The sequence below is a fragment of the Magnolia sinica genome, chromosome 8, assembly GCF_029962835.1.
Source record: "Magnolia sinica isolate HGM2019 chromosome 8, MsV1, whole genome shotgun sequence".
NCBI lineage: Eukaryota > Viridiplantae > Streptophyta > Magnoliopsida > Magnoliales > Magnoliaceae > Magnolia > Magnolia sinica.
The window spans coordinates 12,759,742-12,779,888 of record NC_080580.1 but is presented as its reverse complement, the minus strand read 5'-3'; the positions used below and the strand labels follow the sequence as shown (position 1 = coordinate 12,779,888).

Genomic DNA, 20,147 nt, shown 5'->3' with positions numbered 1-20,147 from the left:
CAGCTCCTCTCTAGCAAATACCGGGTCCTCCGTCTCTACTAGCCACTTGTTATCTGTATCCAACTCATCTAAGCAGATAGGGTCAAAGAAACCAGGCTTTTCTTTCCTAGTTTAGAATCGTTCTCGTAATTTTTTATTGTATTAAACGAAAGCCAAGTCGTTGAGCTTTTTTTGCTCAAGGCAATTCCTTTTCTTGGTATAAATCTGTAAGAAAGAAAGCGCATTTGGTATGAACTATTTAGGTAATTAATTTAGCTTAGGCCACTAAAAAATTAAAGTTTACAAACAATTGCTAAACAGTTTAAACTTACTGCCTCAAACGTGCTCCAATTGCGCTCGCAACCACTGACAGAACACGTGAGTCCAAGAATCTTCATAGTCTGCTTCTTTAGAGCTGGATTCTTCCTATTCGGGTCCACTCCATAGGCAGCCCACCAGTCAGCTGAGAAAAATAGTTTAAGTAGGTTAGAAATACTGTAGAAAAACTATTTGTAAGAGTACACAGTACACTAACATTCATAGATTGATAGAAGTACTTACTAGGTAATTTCATTGTTCGATGCCTTGTTACGATTTCCCTTGAGAATATCCATTCACTTTTTATGTAGAAGTCCAGCCAAGTTGAGATCTTGTCGTGTGCTCCTCTATCTGGAATCATTCTTTCCAAGACATTAATAAATCCAATCATATGCATAGTTAGTGCTTCTGCTGGATTAGCGGAAGCGAATAAACAGGCTGGGTTAAGGATGTAAGCAGCCGAATACAATGGGGATGACATTTGACTGCCCCATCTTCTATCTATAATATCTAAAATTGGCTTGTAATCACGGTCTCTATAGTTAAAATGGTCCTTGATCTTATTTTGCGCCCTCTCCATTGCATCGTATATGTAGCCCATTACAGGCTTCTCATCCTCGTCCACCAATTGCAACACGGTGACTAAGGGCTCGGATGATTTTAGCGCCTTTACCACTTGAGTCCAAAAACTTTGAGAAAGAATTGTTTGTTGAACCCGTTTCCCTTCAGCCTTCTTTGACCAAGGCCCACTTGTAAAATCGGCTGACACTACAAAGCTTCTAAGTTCTGATTTCTTTGCATATAGTCTTTGTAGTGTTAAAAATGCTGTAGCGAAACGGGTGACTACTGGACGTAGCAAGTTACCCCCAATGTGTTTTCTCATTCGACTGAGAAGGGCGTGTTTGTACATAAAGACCGTGATTCTTCTAGCCCTTGCAATCACATTTATAAATAATCTACCTATATCTTCTAACATAAGATCAATACAATGGCCGCACAGGGGGTCCAAAATAAACATCGCCTCTTCTCCATGAGAAGACGATCGGCCATTATATACGAGACTGTATTATCTGTAATTACTTGTATAACATATTCCTCACCTATTTCTTCTACTACACTATCTAGTAAGTTACACAAATATTCTCCTGTGTGTGAATGGCCCGACGCATCCATTGACTTCAAGAACATTGTCCCAGCTGGACAATTTACTAAAAAGTTAATGAGAGACCGACCGGATCTATCGGTCCATCCATCAGCCATTAGTGAACAACTATATGTTTTCCATAATTCCTTATATTCAGTTATGAAGGATTGTGTATATTCAACTTCAGTTTTTTGGCATGTCTCCCTCATTTCATGATATGAAGGAGGTTTAAGCCTATGTCTAAATTGACCTATAGCTTCAACCGTTATTTTGAAGCTTCTAGATTTAACGGCGTTGAAAGCAATGCCGGTTTGATAAAACCACTTAGCAATATATTGAATTATGGTTTTCCTATCTTTTTGTTTATACTAGTTCTCTAAAGTTGTTTGAGTCGGCCCTTTCCCTCTATCCCTTTGGTCGATCACATCCTTGGGGTGTGGTCTACACCATCTATCCATGGGCCCATGCCCTCGGGCTCTCTTCGATGGTTGTACTTGTGGTCTAGACCGGCCTGTCGAAGTAGGGGGAGTAGGACTAGCTTCATCTACATTAATTACATTTATATCTTCATATGCATCTTGTTCCAAATATTCCTCTTGACGTAGGGCACTATCGCATTTCTTTTTTGATTGTTTTTCCATATGCTCCACGATTTCCCTTGGGATTTCTGGAGTAATTTTGTCACATGCTTTTGCATTTGACCCCGGTAAATGCGCAAGTTATTGCTTGTGCCTTGCAATGCCACCGGAACTCCCATACCCACATAACTCACATATTATGTGAGTCTTTCGTAGCACTACGGTAGTGCCCATACTTCCAACCTGGGTCATTCGACTTGGGTTTCAAAGAGAAAGATTGGGAAGAAGACATTATGATGGTGGTGTGTGTATTATTGATTGCTAGTAGTCTAGTATTAAAAAGTAACTACTAACTAGAAACTAGAAAGTAAACTAAAGTAAAGTCAGAGACTAAGAAGTAAGATCTAAGAGAGTAAGAGTAAAAAGACTAAAGAGATGGGACTTGGGGAGAGAGAGAGAGAGAGAGTTACACTTACACACACACACATGCTTTACACTAGTAGTAGTAGTAGTCTAGTAGAGGGAGAGAGAGAGTTGAGTTACACTTGTAGAAAGGGAGAAGAAGAGGGAAAAGAAAATGAGAAAGGGAGCGAGAGTTGAGTAACACTTGTAGAAAGAGAGGGAGAGAGAAATTTACACACAAACAAAAATAAAATTACAATTTACAAATATAAAAGAGGTTCCAACTTCCAAATTCTTGTTTAAGTTGTCTTCTCTTCACCTTTGCCCCTTGACTTGAGTATTGATCTTGAATTCTTGTTGTACTTGTAAGTTGTAAGTTGTAACAAAGTAACAATTAACAAACAAACTAAAAAAAAATAAAAAATGATAGAAGTTGTTAGAACTTAGAAAACTTAGAACTTGGATATTATGAAACTCTAAGTGAAAATGAGATAGAAAGAGAGATAGAAAGAGAGAGTGATGTATATTCCCTTGATTGAACTAGAAAGTAGAAAGAGAGTTCAATCAATTCAATGGATGGAGATTGGAGAGCTTGGTTGTAGACTTGTAGTTTTAGTCTTGTAGATGTAGATATGTAGTAAATTAGTAATGTCTCTTGAAGAGTCTTGACTCTTGAATCTTCTTAATTCTTGAATGTGGATGTATATACCCTTCCTTGATTGAAACTTCAATCTTAATCTTGATTCTTGATTCTTGAAAGTTGAAAGAACAGAAATATGGAATATGGATGGGGAGGAGTGGATGTACAGTGCTTAGAAATATGTAAGAGAGAATGCAAGAGAGCAAAATAGAGAATAGAGAGAGAGTTGAGCTTTTTTTGCATGTAGGAGTGCTTAGAATCCATTTTTACAGAGAAAAAATCCGGATTTAAAAAAAAAAAAAAAAAGAGGGTAAAAAAATGGTCAGAAATTTGACCGTTGGCCACTATGCGATCGCATACATCGCATATGCGATCGCATATGCTGGCACATGTGGCATATGCGATCGCATATGTGCAGTGATCGCATATGCCACTGTCGCATATGCGATCCCACCACCATTATGCGCATATGCAATTGCATATGCGAATGTGCGATCGCACATGACAACATTGGTAAAGACTCCCCCAAGCCTTCAAGTCAACGTGACTTGGCTGGATGTTGAGTCAAGTCAAGTTTTGAGTTTTTGAGCTATGCTCTTTACTTTTGTTTTGACATCTTGTTGAAAGATATGTGTGGGGTTCCTTTATGGGATGACTTATTGCATGATTTTGCAATATTTGTGGTTGCAGGATATTGATATGCTTAGAGGAAAGCCATTGTATTTGAATGAGGAGCGCTATGCGGCTCTTACCCATATGGTGAACAACAGTTCTATTGTTTCCTTGTTTATTATTATGGTAGTGATGGTTATGTTCACTGAATACCATGAAGCCCTGAACCAGAGAGCCATTTTGCTTCAGCATCCTTACTGCTACAGTTGATTGGCTTCTCATGGATATCTGCTGTGGGTGCGGCTGGCCTGTGCATCTGCACTTTCCAGTCATCCGCCCCTCACACTTGTCGATGTGGCACATTTGTGATCCAAGCTGCTTATTGGGCAGGTCTGGCCCACAAATGAGACCAGTCTGTTCATCAGGTGGGCCATGTTCAAAAAAGAAAGATGGCTATGAAAGATCATCCAGCGGTCCAAAGTCAATGCATTATGGTCCAGCAGATTAGAGGACCAGCCTGATTTTTGGCCCAAGGCATTTGCAAGGTGGGGCTACCTAATGAGCGCATCAGCATTACAATGTGTGCCACATTGGCTCGTGTGCAAGTCAGTTGCAAAGCGCACTTGGGCGAGTGTACTCATTTCTCATATTTCGTTGTCTGCTATGAAATTTTCTTGATTTGTTTGTCTTATATTCAAGATTTGTAAACTTGTAAGACAGGTGGCTTCACATGGACTTGATCGGAGTTCTGAGGTCCTTCGCCAAACAACCATTGATACACTTTTCACAGTTTAGATTCAAATCTATTTAAGGAACCGTGGTTGCGAAGATGTGAGTTGCATTTTTGGCAGCATTTGCGCTATTGGGCTCCTTTCTTCATCTCCTCTCCAATTTAAGAATCATATATTTCTTAATCTCGGTGAGTCACTGTGCATTATATCAGAACTTATGAGCAATGCAAACAACTGGAAAATGGATATCAACTGATGGCAAGTGATGGCGATAGATTATTCAAAGTGCAGAAACAAGTATGATTTTTCCATTTCTTTTTCGCTTCGACGAGGATTCTTGGATTTTGGTGCGGAAAGTATGAGGAGCTATGGTTGAGGAGGTGGATTACGGTGGTATTCTAAGCTTGTTTGGTTTTCCCATGCAGTTCATTCAGGTTAGTTTCTTCGCACATAGAGTTTCTAGTGTATGCATTGCGGACTTTGCATTCTACGGTTATTGAACTTTCCTATTTAGCATTAACATTTCACCAAATTTCCTGCCACTCTCTATGTTGGTGGGTTGTGAGATAAGAGCCTTTCTGAGTCCAGACTCAAATGCTCCTCTGCCTGTAGGCATACATGCCAAAGTGGCTTTTGGGACATTTACCCATGCATCAGGCATGCCCAGCCATTTAATTAACCTGGCCCAAAAATTAGGCCAGTTTACTGAGCAGGTGGACCACATGCATGGAAACAGTGGACAGTTTAAAAGTAACTGCCAATGGTCCATAATGAACACTGAGAAACCATCAATGTTTTAAATATCAACAATATTAGCTGATATATCCCATGATATATCTTGTATCCCACCTGTGCGATACGAAACGCACAAGTAGTGCTGATATATTCCACATGTTCGATCCAATGAGCATTTTCAAATTCTGCCCCCCCCTCTTTTTTTGTTGTTGTTGAAATTAGTGTCAAATTGTTATAAATTCATTGGTTCTTCAACTTTTGCATGAAAAATCATGGAGTTGGAGCTTTGATTTCGATATCCATTGGTTCTTCATGTTCTCCATTAAAAATAATAATAAAAAAAATAAAAAATAAATAAAAATTCCTTCAACCACCTGTCAATTGAGAATAATTTCGAAGTATTTGATGAAATGATCATCCACATACACTATAATTTCGAAATTTGACTGTAGGTGGTCCGATTTGGTGAAAATTCAAAATTTCCCCAATTTCTCCCAAATTGCTTGCAATGTTGCACTTCCAACATGAAATCAAGCATGAATGAGGGCCAATTTACTGATTTGTTAAGTCTTTGTCAATTTTTGAAAAATAAAAATGATTTTTAATTAAAAATTAATTAAAAAAACTATTATCTTTTAAATTTCCCTGCAACTAGCTATCAATCGAGACTAATTTCAAAGTATTTAGGAGTGTTTGATCAAAGGATTATCACATACACTCTAAATGTTATGCATTTAATTTGAATATAGTTGCATTAATTTAGTCAGACGGCGCATAGCTTAGGACCCTATACAAAAGAAACCTATTATTTGCAATTCTTTTTTGAGATTTTGTGATTTAAAAGTGTGTATTAAGGTCTTTTTTAACAATCGTTGAAGTTACATTGAAAAATTCAACCATTTCCCCAATGTTTCCCCATGTTTCCCAAAAGTGCGATAAAATACCCGATACATGATCTATTAACATGTTTGGGAAAAAGCAAAGGAAAACCTATCCGGCCCTAGGGCCTTCTTTCTATACATATCTTGCATTACCTTCCTAAAATAGTTAGATAATCAAATAAGCATAATTTTTTGTTCATGATGCATCTAAATGAGACCGATAATTTAGAAATTTTAATTGGAATTACTTGTATGCAATTTCTAAGTAATTTGTAGGTGCCCGAGTATCATATTACATCATACTCTGCCAAAGTATCAAAGTTTTTCTCATCAATCAATTGAATGAATAGAGGATGTTAAATGGACAACATTTTGCAGTTGAATTTGCTCCACATGCATGGTATTTCCATAGCATGAAACATTTAAAAATGGAAACTAGTTATTTTATTTCTATGCTGTTCCAAAACTCTTCTTGGATCTCCTTGAACAGAAAATGGAAATGGTCAGAATGGAGGGAGGAAATTACATGATCCTTTGCCCAAGAATATATGTAGCATTCTTGGGCCCTCAGTTTCTACAAGTTGAGCCCAAGTTCAGTGATATGGGTCGTTGATCTGATGGGTGGGTGTGGATGGGGATGGCCCAATCTTGTGGAAGCATGCAAATACACTGTTAAGAGAAAATATGTCAATGGTGCATTTTCAATAGGAGAGACCCAGTGTAGGATGGTTGGGACCTCTGTTATAGGGGAATATAGTCTATCCACGATGAAGCAGGGGTACACTCGGGGTGGGCGGCCCATGTGAGGCAGGTGGCTTGTGTGAAGCAGAACCCATGTGAAGTGGGGCCCACGAGGGGGGTTTGGCCGAGGTCCTAACTCATGGGATATGGGGCCTGGGCTATGAGATAAAGGGATTAATTCATTATGCTCTATCAGTTCGAGCTTTTAGAGCATGTGGTTAGTTGTCCTGCATCATCTTGACTAGGGGCCTTAATGCTACTTTCATTACCTTGATTTCCAAAATCGAGGCTCTTCAAGGATTAAAGATTATAGGATAAAAAGTTTGGTAGGAGGAATACACTTCAAAAAATATATATAGTTTGGTAGGAATTTATAAGGTTCTTGCCCAAACGCTATCTAAGATGTGAGGTTCTTGGGTAGGTGATTTCTCTATTTCAAGGGCTTTTGTGAAAAATAAACAGAACTTAGACAATATCTTGGGCGTACATTCATTGCTTATTGCGGGGGCATTTTCACACCGGGCTCGAGTGAGGTGGCCTGTGGGATGTAAGGGCACACTTGGGGTGGGTAGCCCACAGAACTCATGGATTTGGGTCCTGTGTGAGGCGGGTGGCTCGTGTGAGGTGGAACCTATGGATTTGGGGCCCACGAGGGGGCGGAACCCATGGATTTGAGGCCCACGAGGAGGGTTCGGCCGAGGACCTAACCCATGGATTTGGGGCTTGGGCTATGAGATAAAGGGATTAATTTGCCATGCTTTATCAGTTTGAGCTTTCAGAGCAAGTGGTTAATTGTCGTGCATCATTACTGGTTGAGGTTCCAAATTGACGAAGGGCATGCATATGCATATGTTGACGAAGGGTGTACATTTGTTGCTGGCCAAGGTTCTAGAATAAGATTTTGGAAGGATATATGGATAGGTGATTCACAAATCACAATAGGCTATTTATTTTCTCTCGTTATTCTCTCGCAATGGACAAAGAATCGAAAGTGGGGGATTGCTAAGAGTTATTGGGGGGCTCCATCATGTGGAGCATCTCTCTCTGTAGGTAATAAATGAGGAGGAATGAAAGGACTTCGCTGCACTCATAAGTATCCTTCACTAGGCTAGCCTTGTTACCTCGATTGTGGATACCAAGTATTGGAAGTGTGCGGAAAATGGTCTATTTTTATTATTATTTTTTTAAATTCCAGAATTTGTTCTCACCAAGCTATGGGACTCAAGTCACCCTTGTTATCTGTGCACCAAAATTTGGAGTGCCCCCAGTGCTCCTCGAGTTCAAGCTTTTGTGGATAGTCATTGCCAACAAAATCCTTCATGTGGACGCGGTTAGGTCAAATTTAGGATTCAATGGGTGATGCCTTGTGAAGTGAAAGAGTTGGTGGCATGCTGGAAATTAGTTCTCTGGGCTCGCCAAGCAAGATGATTTGGGCCATGGTGTTGAACGCAACGATGTGGTGCCTTTTGGGTGAAAGAAATGCCAAGATATTTGAAGGTTCTAAGAAATCCGCGGCTTTGGTCTTCGGCTCGATCATTTCTATGGCGGCAAATTGGAGCAATCAAAGTAAAGCAATGGAAAATATCCTTACATGATGGTTGCATTCGAATTGGGTAGAGGTTATTGGTTATGATTGGCTTCTGAAGAAAGTCCAGAGGTTTGAAAGGCCCCCCGAGCAGGTACAATTAAAATGAACTTTGATGGTTTCTCCCTTGGGAACCTGCTGGGATATTAGCAAGTCAGGCTTCAGGTCACATTTTATTGTATGGGCCAAGCTTTTGGGCCGAGCCTATTAATAATTTTGCATTTATTGGGCCCAAACCCGGTTCATTGTCAACCCTAGAACCCCAAGTACTACTAGGGTGGGTAGTTCCTTTGAAAATAGCCAAGGGGATGTCTTGCTGAAGTTCTTAGGGCTGACAGGCTCCGTTGATTCAATATTCGCCGAAGTTATGGCTCTTCTTCATGGCTTAAGAATGGCGGAGCAACGATGTTTGCCGTTGTTAATTGTTGAGGGAGATTGGCCCACCCCATTGACAACCTTAGAACCTGGGGCACACTGGGGTCAGCAGTTCCTTCTGAGATAGCAAAGGTGATGTCTTGTTGGAGTTTTCAAGGCTAACGGGCTCCGAGGTTTCATCCTTCATAAAAGTTATGCTCTTCTCTATATCTTAAGAATAGTGGAGCAATGAGGTTTGACACCGTTAATTGTTGAGGAAGATACTGAAAACATTGCATGGGCTAAGGTTAGTCTCTGTGGAGATTGGCCAACATCCTCGAAGAAATTCACTCATTGCTGCTGAAGTGGAGAGACGAATTCTCACGCCTGTCGCTTTGCAAATGATATGGTGGACATGCTAGCTAAGAGGGGTTACCTGAAGTTTGTTTTGGAACTCATATGGTGGATAGAAGGCCTCGCCAATGTTTTAAATAGCTTACACTACTTAGCATAGCTTAGCCTTAATGCTATGTAGCTCATAAAAATAGCTTAAGTTGCATGTAGCCTACGCTATAGACTAATTTATATAAGCTACACGCTACACAACCCATATTACAAGTTATTTTTCACTTAAACAAAAATCAATTAATGTTTTCAATGATTTGTTATATTTTTCTATTTTTCAATAAAAAACAATTAATCTTTCAGCAATTTAGTAAAATAATAGAAGTGATATTATTAAACCAATTATGTTACTCTTTCTTTATCTTTATAGTAAATCTTTGCCCCAATCTCTACCATTATGTGATAAGGTTTCTGGTTTCAAATGGACTTTGACGGTGGTATATGGTCCAAATAAGCCAAGATGCAAGAATCAGTTATGGGCGGAACTGAATGAATGCCGTAAAAAGTGGTCATTTCCATGGTGTGTGGTAGGTGACTTCAACGTAGTTTGATTCCCGTTTGAAAAATCAAATGGGGCAAGATCAATCAAAGCATGAGGGATTTTTTAGAATGGATCACAAGGAATGAAATGGTCGGTTTGCCTTTGGAAACGGTCAAATTTACATGGGCAAATGGTTAGGTTAAAGCATCCGAGTTGAGATTGGATCAGTTTCTCCTCTCGCCCAACTTGTTATAATTATTCCTGCTTATTCATCAATATGGCCTACCAAGGCATATTTCATATTAGTGTCTAATATTGTTAGAGTTACGAGGATTGGGGTCCATGGCCCTTTTGTTTTCAGCTCTTGGTTAGAGGTGGAGGGATTTGCAGACTTGATAAAGGAGTGGTGGGTGTCCTTCCTAGATCGAGGGGGAGCATGTTATAATCTCTTTAAGAAATTAAAGCTGTTAAGGTGCAATATAAATGAGCGGAAAAAAGAAGTCCCAAGTAATAGGAAGAGGAAACAATGAACATATTAAATGAGATTCAGAAGTTGGATGTTAAAGGAGAGAAGGAAGAGTTGTTGGAAGATGCTAAGGCTTGGAGGGAGATACACTTGGCTAAATATAGTGCAAGAATGAGAGAATAAGAGAAAATGGAGACGGTGATCAAGGGCCTTATGGCCTAAAGAGGGAAACAAAAATACAAAGTTTTTTCATGATGTGGCAAGTGCGAGAGCAAGAGTTAATAGAATCAAATCAATGGTTGTAGAGGGAGAAACAATGGAAGGAAAGCAAAAAGTACGTGCGGCGATAGTTAATTTTTATAAGAAGCTACTTGCAAGGGAAGACTGGAATCGGCCAAAGATTGATGACGTGATCTTTTATTCGATTTCACCGAAGGTGGCGGAATCTCTCGAGAAGAGTTTTCTAAGGAAGAAATAGCAAATGCAGTTGATTATTTCAATGGTGATAAAGCTCCTGGTCCGGATGCTTTTCCAATTCTTGTTTACCGTAAATTTTGGGAATTGGTTAATAGCAATATAATCGGTTTTATTAACGAATTTTATGTAATAGGTTTTTTACTCCTAGAGTGAGGTGCTACTTCATTGCACTAATCCCAAAAAAGGAAGGTGCGGAAAGTGTAAAGGATTACAAACCTGTAAGCCTCTTTGGTGGTCCATACAAAATTCTGGCGAAATTATTCGCTTCAAAATTCAAAGGGGCTATTTGTGGTGTCATTTCAAAATCTCAAAAGGGCTTTTGTGGCGGGAAGACAAATTGTGGATAGTGCTCTAGTGGCACATGAATGTATTGATCAATGTTTTAAATAGCAAATAATGTGTAGCATAGCATTCGCCCCTCTAAAGCATGAGGCAGCACACATTATGTCTAGATTTTTAATCAAGGTTGAGCTTGGTTTCACCAATTTCGTGATATTGCACCAAATTAGATTGATTAATAATGAAATACAAAATTTCATGATCTATGGTGCAACTAAATTTAACCTAAAGTAATGGGAAAGGGCAATGATTAAGTATAAAGGTAAAGAAAGAGCAAAAAAACTGATTTAATATTGTTACTTATATTATTTTATTAATAGCATTAAAAAATTAACTAATTTTTATTGAAAATAAAAAATGTAACGGATCATTGAATAATTAATTGATTTTAATTTTATAGTGAAATTGAGCTATGTAGCATGTAGTGTATGCAAATTTTCATGTAGCGTAAGCTACAAAAGCTATTTTCATGAACTACGTAGTGTTTAAGCAAAGCTATACTACGTAGCTAAAGCTACACGCTACATAGCGTGGCTATTTAAAACACTAGCGTTGATGCATGCAATAGAAGTGGAAGGAAAGGGGTGGTATGCAAGTTGGATGTTAAGAAAGCTTATGATCACGTTGATCGGAGCTTTCTAGATTATATGCTAGCTTGATTGGGGTGTGGAACCAGATGGTGAACATGGATCCGTGCTTGTGTGGCATCGCCGAAGTTCTCAATCCTAGTTAATGGCTCTCCGAATGGTTTTTTCTCTTCGTCTAGAGGGTTGTAGCAAGGTAATCCATTATTTCCATCTCTCTGCGGTAGTAATGGAAGCACTCAATAGGATGATTGATAGAGAGGCATGGGAAGATCTGGTACGGGGATTTAGAATAGATAACTCCGAATTTCAAATGACACATTTGCAGTATGCGGATTATATGTTGATACTTTGTGAGGCCAATGAAGAGATGGTGGATAACCTTCGGATGATTATGATTTGCTTTGAAGTTGTGTTCGGGCTAAAGATAAATATTAACAGAAGTGAATTATTGGGGGTTGGCATTTCAAAAGATGAGGTGACCTTTGTGCGGTTAGTTGGGTGCAGGGAAGGTTCTTTTCCATCTTACATATCTTGGGCTACTGTTGTGTACATGTAAATCACCCAAACATCTATTGGGATAAAGTCATTGAAAGGTTCGAAAAGAAATTATCTTAGTGGAGGAGCGGGTACCTATCTTTAGGGGGAATGATAACTCTAATTAAGGCGGTTATGTCAATCTTCCGATCTATTTTATGTTCCTATTTAAATCTCCAAAGTCGGTATTGACAAAATTAAAAGAATTAGGCGGGATTTTTTTTGGAAAGGTGTGGAAGATGAGAAAAATTTTTATCTCATGAAATGGGAGGATGTTTGTAAGCCATGGGATTAAGGATGTGCAGGGTTAAGAAGCTTGGAGGCGTTGAATGTAGCCATGTTAGGAAAATGGGTATGGAAATTCTGGGTGGAGGGTAGTTTGTGGAGGGAGGTGGTTGGTAGGAAGTGTGGTCTTGATTTCAGGGGTTGGTGGACCTGGCCCTCGTTGATGTATAGATTGTCCTGTTTGTGGAAAGTGGTAGATTCAATTAGAAGTAAGGTATGGGGTTAACCCAACTGCTTTCGTTTGGCGTTATGGGGCTCCTCTGAAGGTGGCCCTCTAGCATGACTCGTGGGTGGTAACAAGGTGCTCACTTTGGATAATCTTCGGGATCATTTATTCATCCATTGCGCTTTTGCTTGGCAAGTGTGGGCAAAATTCTTAGATCTCTTCCTAGTTCTGTGGGTGTGGCCAAAGTCTATTGGGCAATTGTACATGATGTGGCATGGTGGGGGTACAAGCAAATTGGGGTTGAAAGTTTGACGGCTGTCTCTTTGCGGGTATTTGGCCATTATGGCTAGAAAGGAATGACTGGTGTTTTAGGAATTGTGAGGGACGAGTGGAGGAGGTTTTTGGTAGCATCAAAATGCTGGTGGTTGAATGGGTTAAAACCTCAAAAGGTGGTTGATCATCTTCCTGATAGTTGGGCTGAGTTGTAATTGTTTCCATGGTCTTTGTTCAGTATATCTTTGTAAATTTTGTCTGCCACCTGTTTTCAATAGATTGTTGTGCAATGTTTAAAAAAAAAAAGTTTTTTCTTTTTTATTGGATTCACTCTCCTTCTCGAGAGTCTCCAGGGTTTTGGGGCGGACCCTTTGCCTCCTGAATTGCTCAGTGACCTCCTCTACTTCCTCGAGTAGGTGACTGTGAAATAGTTGTTTTTGGGTGATCAGCGCTGGAGCTGAGTCTGGTTATTTGCGATGTTATTCTGCTCGGTTGTCTTTTATGGCTCTGTTGCTTTGGTTGCAGTGGGTGACGGTAGGCTCACCTTCCACTTCTGGATCATGTCTTGTTTTCTCACTTCTTCTCAGAAAAAAAAAAAAAAAAAACCTTTATGCTCGGTGGCCATTTGTTGGATGCTTAAAAATGAAAAACATTGAATGGTCAGATTTCAACAAAAAAGTGTCCAAGAATCAAATGTTAGGATTGCTCAAACAGTCTGATTTTGTACTGCAAGTGACTTGGCGACAGTGGGTTCTTTGGTTTAGTTCATTTAATTTTAGTTGATATATGCCATGTTTGCAATTTCTGAGTGCCTGCATATCATCATATGCTGCTAGAGTATCAAATAAGTTCCTCAATCTATAGTTGATTTATGCCATATGTACAATTTCTGAGTGTATGTGTATCATCATATGCTGCCTGAGTATCAAATAAGTTCCCCCATGATCTATCCTGACAGGCCTTTGTCATTGCCAGACGGTTGGTTCTGCTGTATGAGACGAGAATCCAGGTTTGAACTGGTGATCTGTCTTCTGCTGATGTCCATTCTACTCGGTTTCACATGTTGTACAGTTCTTATGCCCAGGTGAACAGCTTTTGGAGCCCAAACTGTCTCCTGCCAATTGCTTGGCTGTATTTATCAAATTTGCCAAAAATAAAAAGGCCTTGTAATTATCTTATTAAAATGGAATGCTTCTGTAAGGTCTTCTGTATATCAAAAGCTCTATGCTGTGAATGCATCTGATCATATATTCTTGCAGGCATTGTGGGGCCTGGCAGGTGACTCTTATGGTAGGGTTGTCAGTGTGTCAGGTTTGGGTGGGGTTGGCCATTTACTAAATGGGCCAAAAATCCTGGAATTGGACGGTGACAATTACCCTGTGGCCCAACCAGACCCAAAATTCAAGCACAAGCCCAACCCTGTCTAGCCCCACCCTCGGGTTTAAGAAGAGTTAATGGATATATAACATACAAAATATAGAGAAATGCTCCAGTGTTGTCAGACCACTATTTAAGTTATAGGGCTCCTGGTTGCATTTAGTTGTGCATTTGGGCACTTGGATGGTTCAATCCACTAATGCAGACTGTTCATTCGGTACGGCACACATTTCATGGGCAATCTTACTATCATCACACCAATCCGAGAAATATTAAACATTCAATCAATAGTCTTTAATATGGACGTTCAAGATCATTTACACAAAATAGGTCCAATCAATTATTTGATCCATTTATTTGTTAGAGACCATCATGGATTGCTTGTGACTCTAAAGAACCACTTAGGCAATCGTAGCCATCCACGGCTTGGAAATAGGATGGGTGTGGAAAATAAGGCCAAGCTGGATGGATTGGATTATCCGATCAGTTCAATTTTTGCATGGAAGATTAACAAATGTGTCCTGGAGTTGCTGGAAAGTTCAGATCAGTTTATTGGATTATCTAACTGAACTGATGCAACTAGGAGTACAGTAACTTATAGTGATCTGAGAACACTGGAGCACTTGTTCATAATTTTCATGTATCATCTATTAATTTGTTTTGGGTTTTGGATTTCGGTGGTATCCGGTCATCAGGCTCAGCCATCTTGATCTTGTTGGTTGTAATCAACCTATGTAATAGACTATTAGATAAGGTTTGATTGTAACCAACCAATGCTATAGTATATTACACCATGACGTGGGAGTTTTGTTCTTTCATTACCGGCCCCAAGCTCAAATAAAAGAGGGTTACCCTCCTCAAGTTGGAAGCTGGTGCCAAAGTATCTAACTCAGCCCATTAATAAGCTAAATGAGTGGGTCGGGTTTGACCCAAGCCTGACACACCAGTTGACCTGTGGGCAGACCTCACTCATTGCCTCCGTTTGTATGGTGCATGGATTGACTGCCACTTTAGATTATAGAATGGACATGCAATATCCGCATTGTAACCAGGTCTGGGTCAGCCTCTGTGGCCCATTAGCTCATCGAGCTTGATGGGCCTATAATGTCTGTTGATTAGGCGTGATGTCCATTACAGGCAAATAGGCTCTGATTTCGGCTTGGTTGGGCCTTGATAGGAAAGTTAAAACATCTCTATCCATCCATTTGTGAAAACCTAACGCAAGCACTTCTTGCCTGAAAAAACAAGCTCAGGCATGACTAGATCACAAGTCCAACAGGTCTGAAAGATGGGTTAAGATTTTATTTTATTTTATTTCATTATTATTATTTTTTTTAATAGAAGTCTCGGTATTTAATGAATGTATGCGAATGTATGCGACGCTAACAGGCACAATGTTTTGACGTGGCGCTGAAAATGTAGTGTATTGTGAATGTATGGTACGTGTATTGTGAATGTATATCATAAGGTCTGTTGTTGGATGTGAGAGTATCCAGAATCTGATGGCAGGGATCCTTCCAATGAGGGAAATTTTTTAGCACTATCCATTCATGTTGGGTTCCGTCATATAGAAACATACAGGTGCTGAACCATGGACCTTGTGTGGATGGGCCGTTGGAGCACCCAATGGATTTTATAACCTTCGGAATTGGATTGTAACAACAATGCCGTGATTGCATGTTTAATATGGATTGTTGCTCTTTCTTTTGATAACGTTGGTCAATTAACAGGTGTGGCCCACACAAACTTATGGTCGGCATCCCATTCTCACTCTTCCATGTGGTGTAATCCATCTAACTTGTGGACCTTAGGGCCTAACATGGAGGATAGATCCTGATGCTCAGAGTGAATTTTACATTTACAACATGGTGGGCCCCACAGACTTGTTTGTTTTAGAACCTTATTTATGGAGAGGTTTGCTACAAGCACGATGAGAGCATGTTTGCATTTTGGAACCTACTTATTATAGAAAGATTTTGCTAAGCCCCGTGTACAAGTCAGCTAATGCATGCCATGCCTTGAAAACGGAACCCAAGTTACTGACTTTGCTCTTGATACTGCTTGGTAATTATTTTTTCTCATTTTTATACTGTTGGTTTAGTAGTATTCATATACGACATTGCAAACAAGCCATGAAAAGAACTCAAAATGCCAAGACATCCATCAAAGGGTACAGCTATAGATTCCTCATCATAAAAATCAGGTGGGACACAGAAATGTACGGTTGTGGAAATATCAGCTGAAGCTTTCTAACACGTCAACTTATTTCTAATATCTTGGCACACCTGCAGGATGGACCATCTTTTATCTTTGGAAAGTAACATCTACTAGGTGAACTCATCTGATGAATGGCTTGGGTATTTCACTTTTTTGCTATGCTGGCATAAGTTGTAGCATGTGTGTGGGCTTAGCAAAGCTCTATCATATAATTCTCATTTTGCACATGTGCTACCTTAATACTTCTCTTGCAGTATACATTTAAGGAAATGGTTGTCCAAGAGGTGTCATCCAAACACAACAGCAGTATCCATGGACAACGGACAAACTTGGCCATGTTACCAAATACAATACATGGAAATTCATGTTCAGAATTCAAAATCTGAAATCGGAAATCAATTTCTTTTGAGTGAGTTTTCTGAGCATCCAAACGAGCCCTTAGCTCACCAATGGAACTACAAAGAAAAGAATTAAGACCCCCAAAAGGCACACATTTGAGCAGCTATAATCTACATTTATAGTATGAAATATTCAAATCACACTGGAAAAATAAGTCCTTAGTTGAAAACTTGAAATTTACCTGATGCTTCGGTGGTGGGACCCACTGGGAGTGTGATTGGAATATTACAGCAGTAACTGGGGATGGTCGCTATCTGTAGAAGAAAATACAGTCACCTCTCACTCCTTTGGAGAGTTCTCTCTTGAGTTCCTGCACAAGATGGCGATCAATCTTCGCTTTGGAGAGCAGACAATCCAAGGAAAATTGCTATATGTGAAGAGGAATTAAATGATTTTGGCTGTCCAGTGTCAGTTGGTTTTTATTTTGTACCAGTGGGGACCTTGCTTGAGTAATCCACACCATTGTTTGTTGGGACAAACATCATGGATGGACCATGCCCCAACAGCCTCGTTGAGAGTTTGAATATCTCTCCAGATAGATCGTGAAAAAAATTCAGCAGCTGCCTGAATACAAACGAAAAAAGACCCCAGATTGGCAACTATGATCTTTTAAGCAGGGGATTCTTGTAGCCTTCTTGAGCTCATGTAATGATCGAATTGGTTAGTTTGTTCTTGGCATGCCTGTCTGTTCGAATGAAGATGACTCTGGACCCCATATCATTTCAAAGTTCAAGAGGAAGGTTTTCAAGCCCCAATTGATACTCACTCGTATACAATCTTGTAATTTTGTTGTAGAATCTTAACTAGATTCATCAGAAGACAATTCCAAGATTCTGCTCTCGGCTACTGATGGAGGAGAAGTGCATTTCTCTACTCATTTTATAAGATCATCGCATGGTTCCAACATCCATCATCACTACTCTTGATTCAGGCCCATTTGAATTTAACCGTTGCAAGCCAGACATCTCTGCTGGTGAAATACAAGCGATTTCATCATTTTAGTTACTAAATAAACTTCCAGCATTTGAACAGATTGAACATGAGATGATTGAAGCTATATTCTTCAACTTGGGTTAACATCCAAATGGGGGAATTGGGAAACCGCCAACGACCAATCTGGACCCCAATACAGCACAATGGGAAAATTCTCACTCACAAATTCTAGCTGATTGAGTAACCCATGGTCAACCTACAAATGCGCTGTAGGCATAGTCAATAGGCATTGATAGAACATTCCAGTGGGCCACACTGCCTCTACTACCACCAAACATTTTTCACTTGAATTCATTCCTCTCCAAGCAGCTGGTTTCAGCAGATTTCGTCTGTGTACTCAATTCATGGGTTCACACCATTAACTGCAATGCAATGTGTCTTTCTCCTTGGCATTAGATATTCTACCATAGATCGAATTGCACGGATGCAACCCGGACGCAACCATTTCATCAAGCAAAACCTCAGCATCTTGCCACTTCCCATCCTTGCAAAGAACCCCAATTGTTAGACTGTAGCTAGCAACATTAGGAACCATCCCATTCTCACCCATTTCCTTAACCAACCTCAAAGCTCTATAAGAACTCCCTTCTCTGCAATACCCGAAAATCATCGTATTGTAAATCACATCATTTGGGTTCAAACCCTTCTCAATCATCGATCGGAACAACTTCCATGCATCCTTCATATTACCATTGACACACAACCCATGTATCAGAACACCATACGTATAAACGTCTGCCACCAAACGAGCCTTCTCCATGGAAGAGTACATCTCAAACGCCTTCTCCATGTCGTTCTCTCTAACCAAAGCATTGATGAGAATCGTATACGTTACATTACTCGGAGCAATCTCCCTCTCCTTCATTTCTCTAAAGAAATTACTGGCCCCCACCAAATCTCCACCTCTAGAGAATCCATCAATAAGAACATTATAAGTAACCAAAGATGGTGAACAACCACTTACCTTCATCCGATCGAACATCCTCGAAGCCTCCGCCAATTTCCCCAACTTACAAAACCCATCAATAAGAACATTAAACGTGATGGTATTCGGGCTCAAATGAGCACTCGTCATCCGACCCATCAATCTCTCCGCCTCCATAAGCCTCTTCTGCCGACATAACCCGCCAATTACGGTGTTATAAGTCACAACATTGCACGCCACACCCTTCTCCCTCATTTCTCCGAACAGTTTGAAGGCGGAACTCAAATCACCACCATTACAATACTCATAGATCACTGAATTATACGTGTATATGTTAGGCATGACCCCTTTCATCTTCATCTCATCGAAGAGCTCAAATCCATCCTTCCTCAATCCTTCCCTGAAGCACCCATTAATCATCACAGTGTAGGTGAATTCATTTGCCACCAAACCCAACTCCCCCATCTCGGAAAACAACCGTTTGGCCGCTCTGAAATCACCATTCTTCCAACACCCATCAATCAGCGAAGTGTATACAATGACATTCGGCGTAAAACCACACTCTCCAATCTGAGATAGCAATTCAAAGGCCTTATCCAAATAACCCAACTGACAACAACCATTGATCATGATACCGAAGCTGTAAGAATCCAATTCGATCCGATTCCTGGCCGTGTCGAAAACCCGCAAAGCGTTTTCGAAGGAATTGGATTTCAGAAGTAGATTGATGAGATTGTTGAAGGTGTTTGTTCTGGGACGGAAGCCGCGGGTGATCATCTGATCGAAGAAGGAGAGGGCCGGGCAAGGCGATTGGCATTGTATCAGGGAATCAACGATGAGGGTTAATAGGAGGAGGGTAGAATTGGAATTTTGATTTGTGTTGGTGTGGGAGAGGTGGTGAAGGAGAGTGGAGGGGGTGAAGGATAAGGAGGGAATGTTACCTGAGAGTAATTGCAGGAGGAGGGCTTGGGCCTGTGCTAACATGCGCGAGGAGATGAGAAGGTGAAGGATAAGGGAGGAGGATTGGTGGGTGGGTTGGACGCCTTGGACGGTGGAGGAGTTGAAGAGGGAGAGGGCTTTGGACGGTGGGATTTTCACCATTTTTTGCATGAGAGTGAGGCTTTGAAGCGGTTGGAACATGTTTGTTTGTTATTGCTGAGGCTTTTGGTGGGACTTCTTCCTTTTCATAGTATGGGGTTTCAACGGTCCGTATTTTTAAAACCCAGCCAGGATTCGACGGTCCAAAATAGTCCAGACCGAGCCCCACCACGAATACATATAGAGAGCCCTTCCCAAGCCCAAACCCAAACCCAGCCATTTCCCCTAATCAATTTGAATGCTTGACGACGTGCAGTGGGCCAGGGCTTCACTACTGGAGATTTGTGGGCCCCACCATGATGATTGTGTTTTATCCACACCGTCCATCCATTTTGCCGGATCATTTAAGAGAACGAGGCCGAAAATGAGGAAAACCCAAATCTCAGGTCGACCAGACCATAGGAAACAGTGTGAATTGAACCCTG

At 40.4% G+C, this 20,147-nt stretch overlaps 2 protein-coding genes across 10 annotated transcripts in view; one reads left to right on the top strand and one right to left on the bottom strand.

Moving 5' to 3' along the window:
• Positions 1–13,959, top strand: part of LOC131252907 (E3 ubiquitin-protein ligase PRT6-like) — a 58,678-nt gene extending 44,719 nt beyond the window's left edge. For 2 of the 9 annotated variants that reach the window (XM_058253685.1, XM_058253678.1), the window contains exons 17-19: positions 3,752–3,820; positions 4,394–4,838; positions 13,672–13,959. In XM_058253685.1, the coding sequence (XP_058109668.1) occupies positions 3,752–3,820; positions 4,394–4,468 (144 nt within the window). In that variant the 3' untranslated portion in view covers positions 4,469–4,838; positions 13,672–13,959. Of the gene's footprint in view, positions 1–3,751; positions 3,821–4,389; positions 4,839–13,671 lie in introns of all 9 variants that reach the window. The other 7 variants (XM_058253681.1, XM_058253687.1, XM_058253684.1 and 4 more) reach the window with 7 other exon arrangements.
• A 2,722-nt stretch (positions 13,960–16,681) lies between these two features.
• LOC131252906 (pentatricopeptide repeat-containing protein At4g11690) lies at positions 16,682–19,851 on the bottom strand. The gene has a single exon (XM_058253677.1). The coding sequence runs from the start codon at positions 19,762–19,764 to the stop codon at positions 18,058–18,060; it is 1,707 nt and encodes a 568-aa protein (XP_058109660.1). The 5' UTR covers positions 19,765–19,851; the 3' UTR covers positions 16,682–18,057.
• Positions 19,852–20,147: the final 296 nt, after the last annotated feature.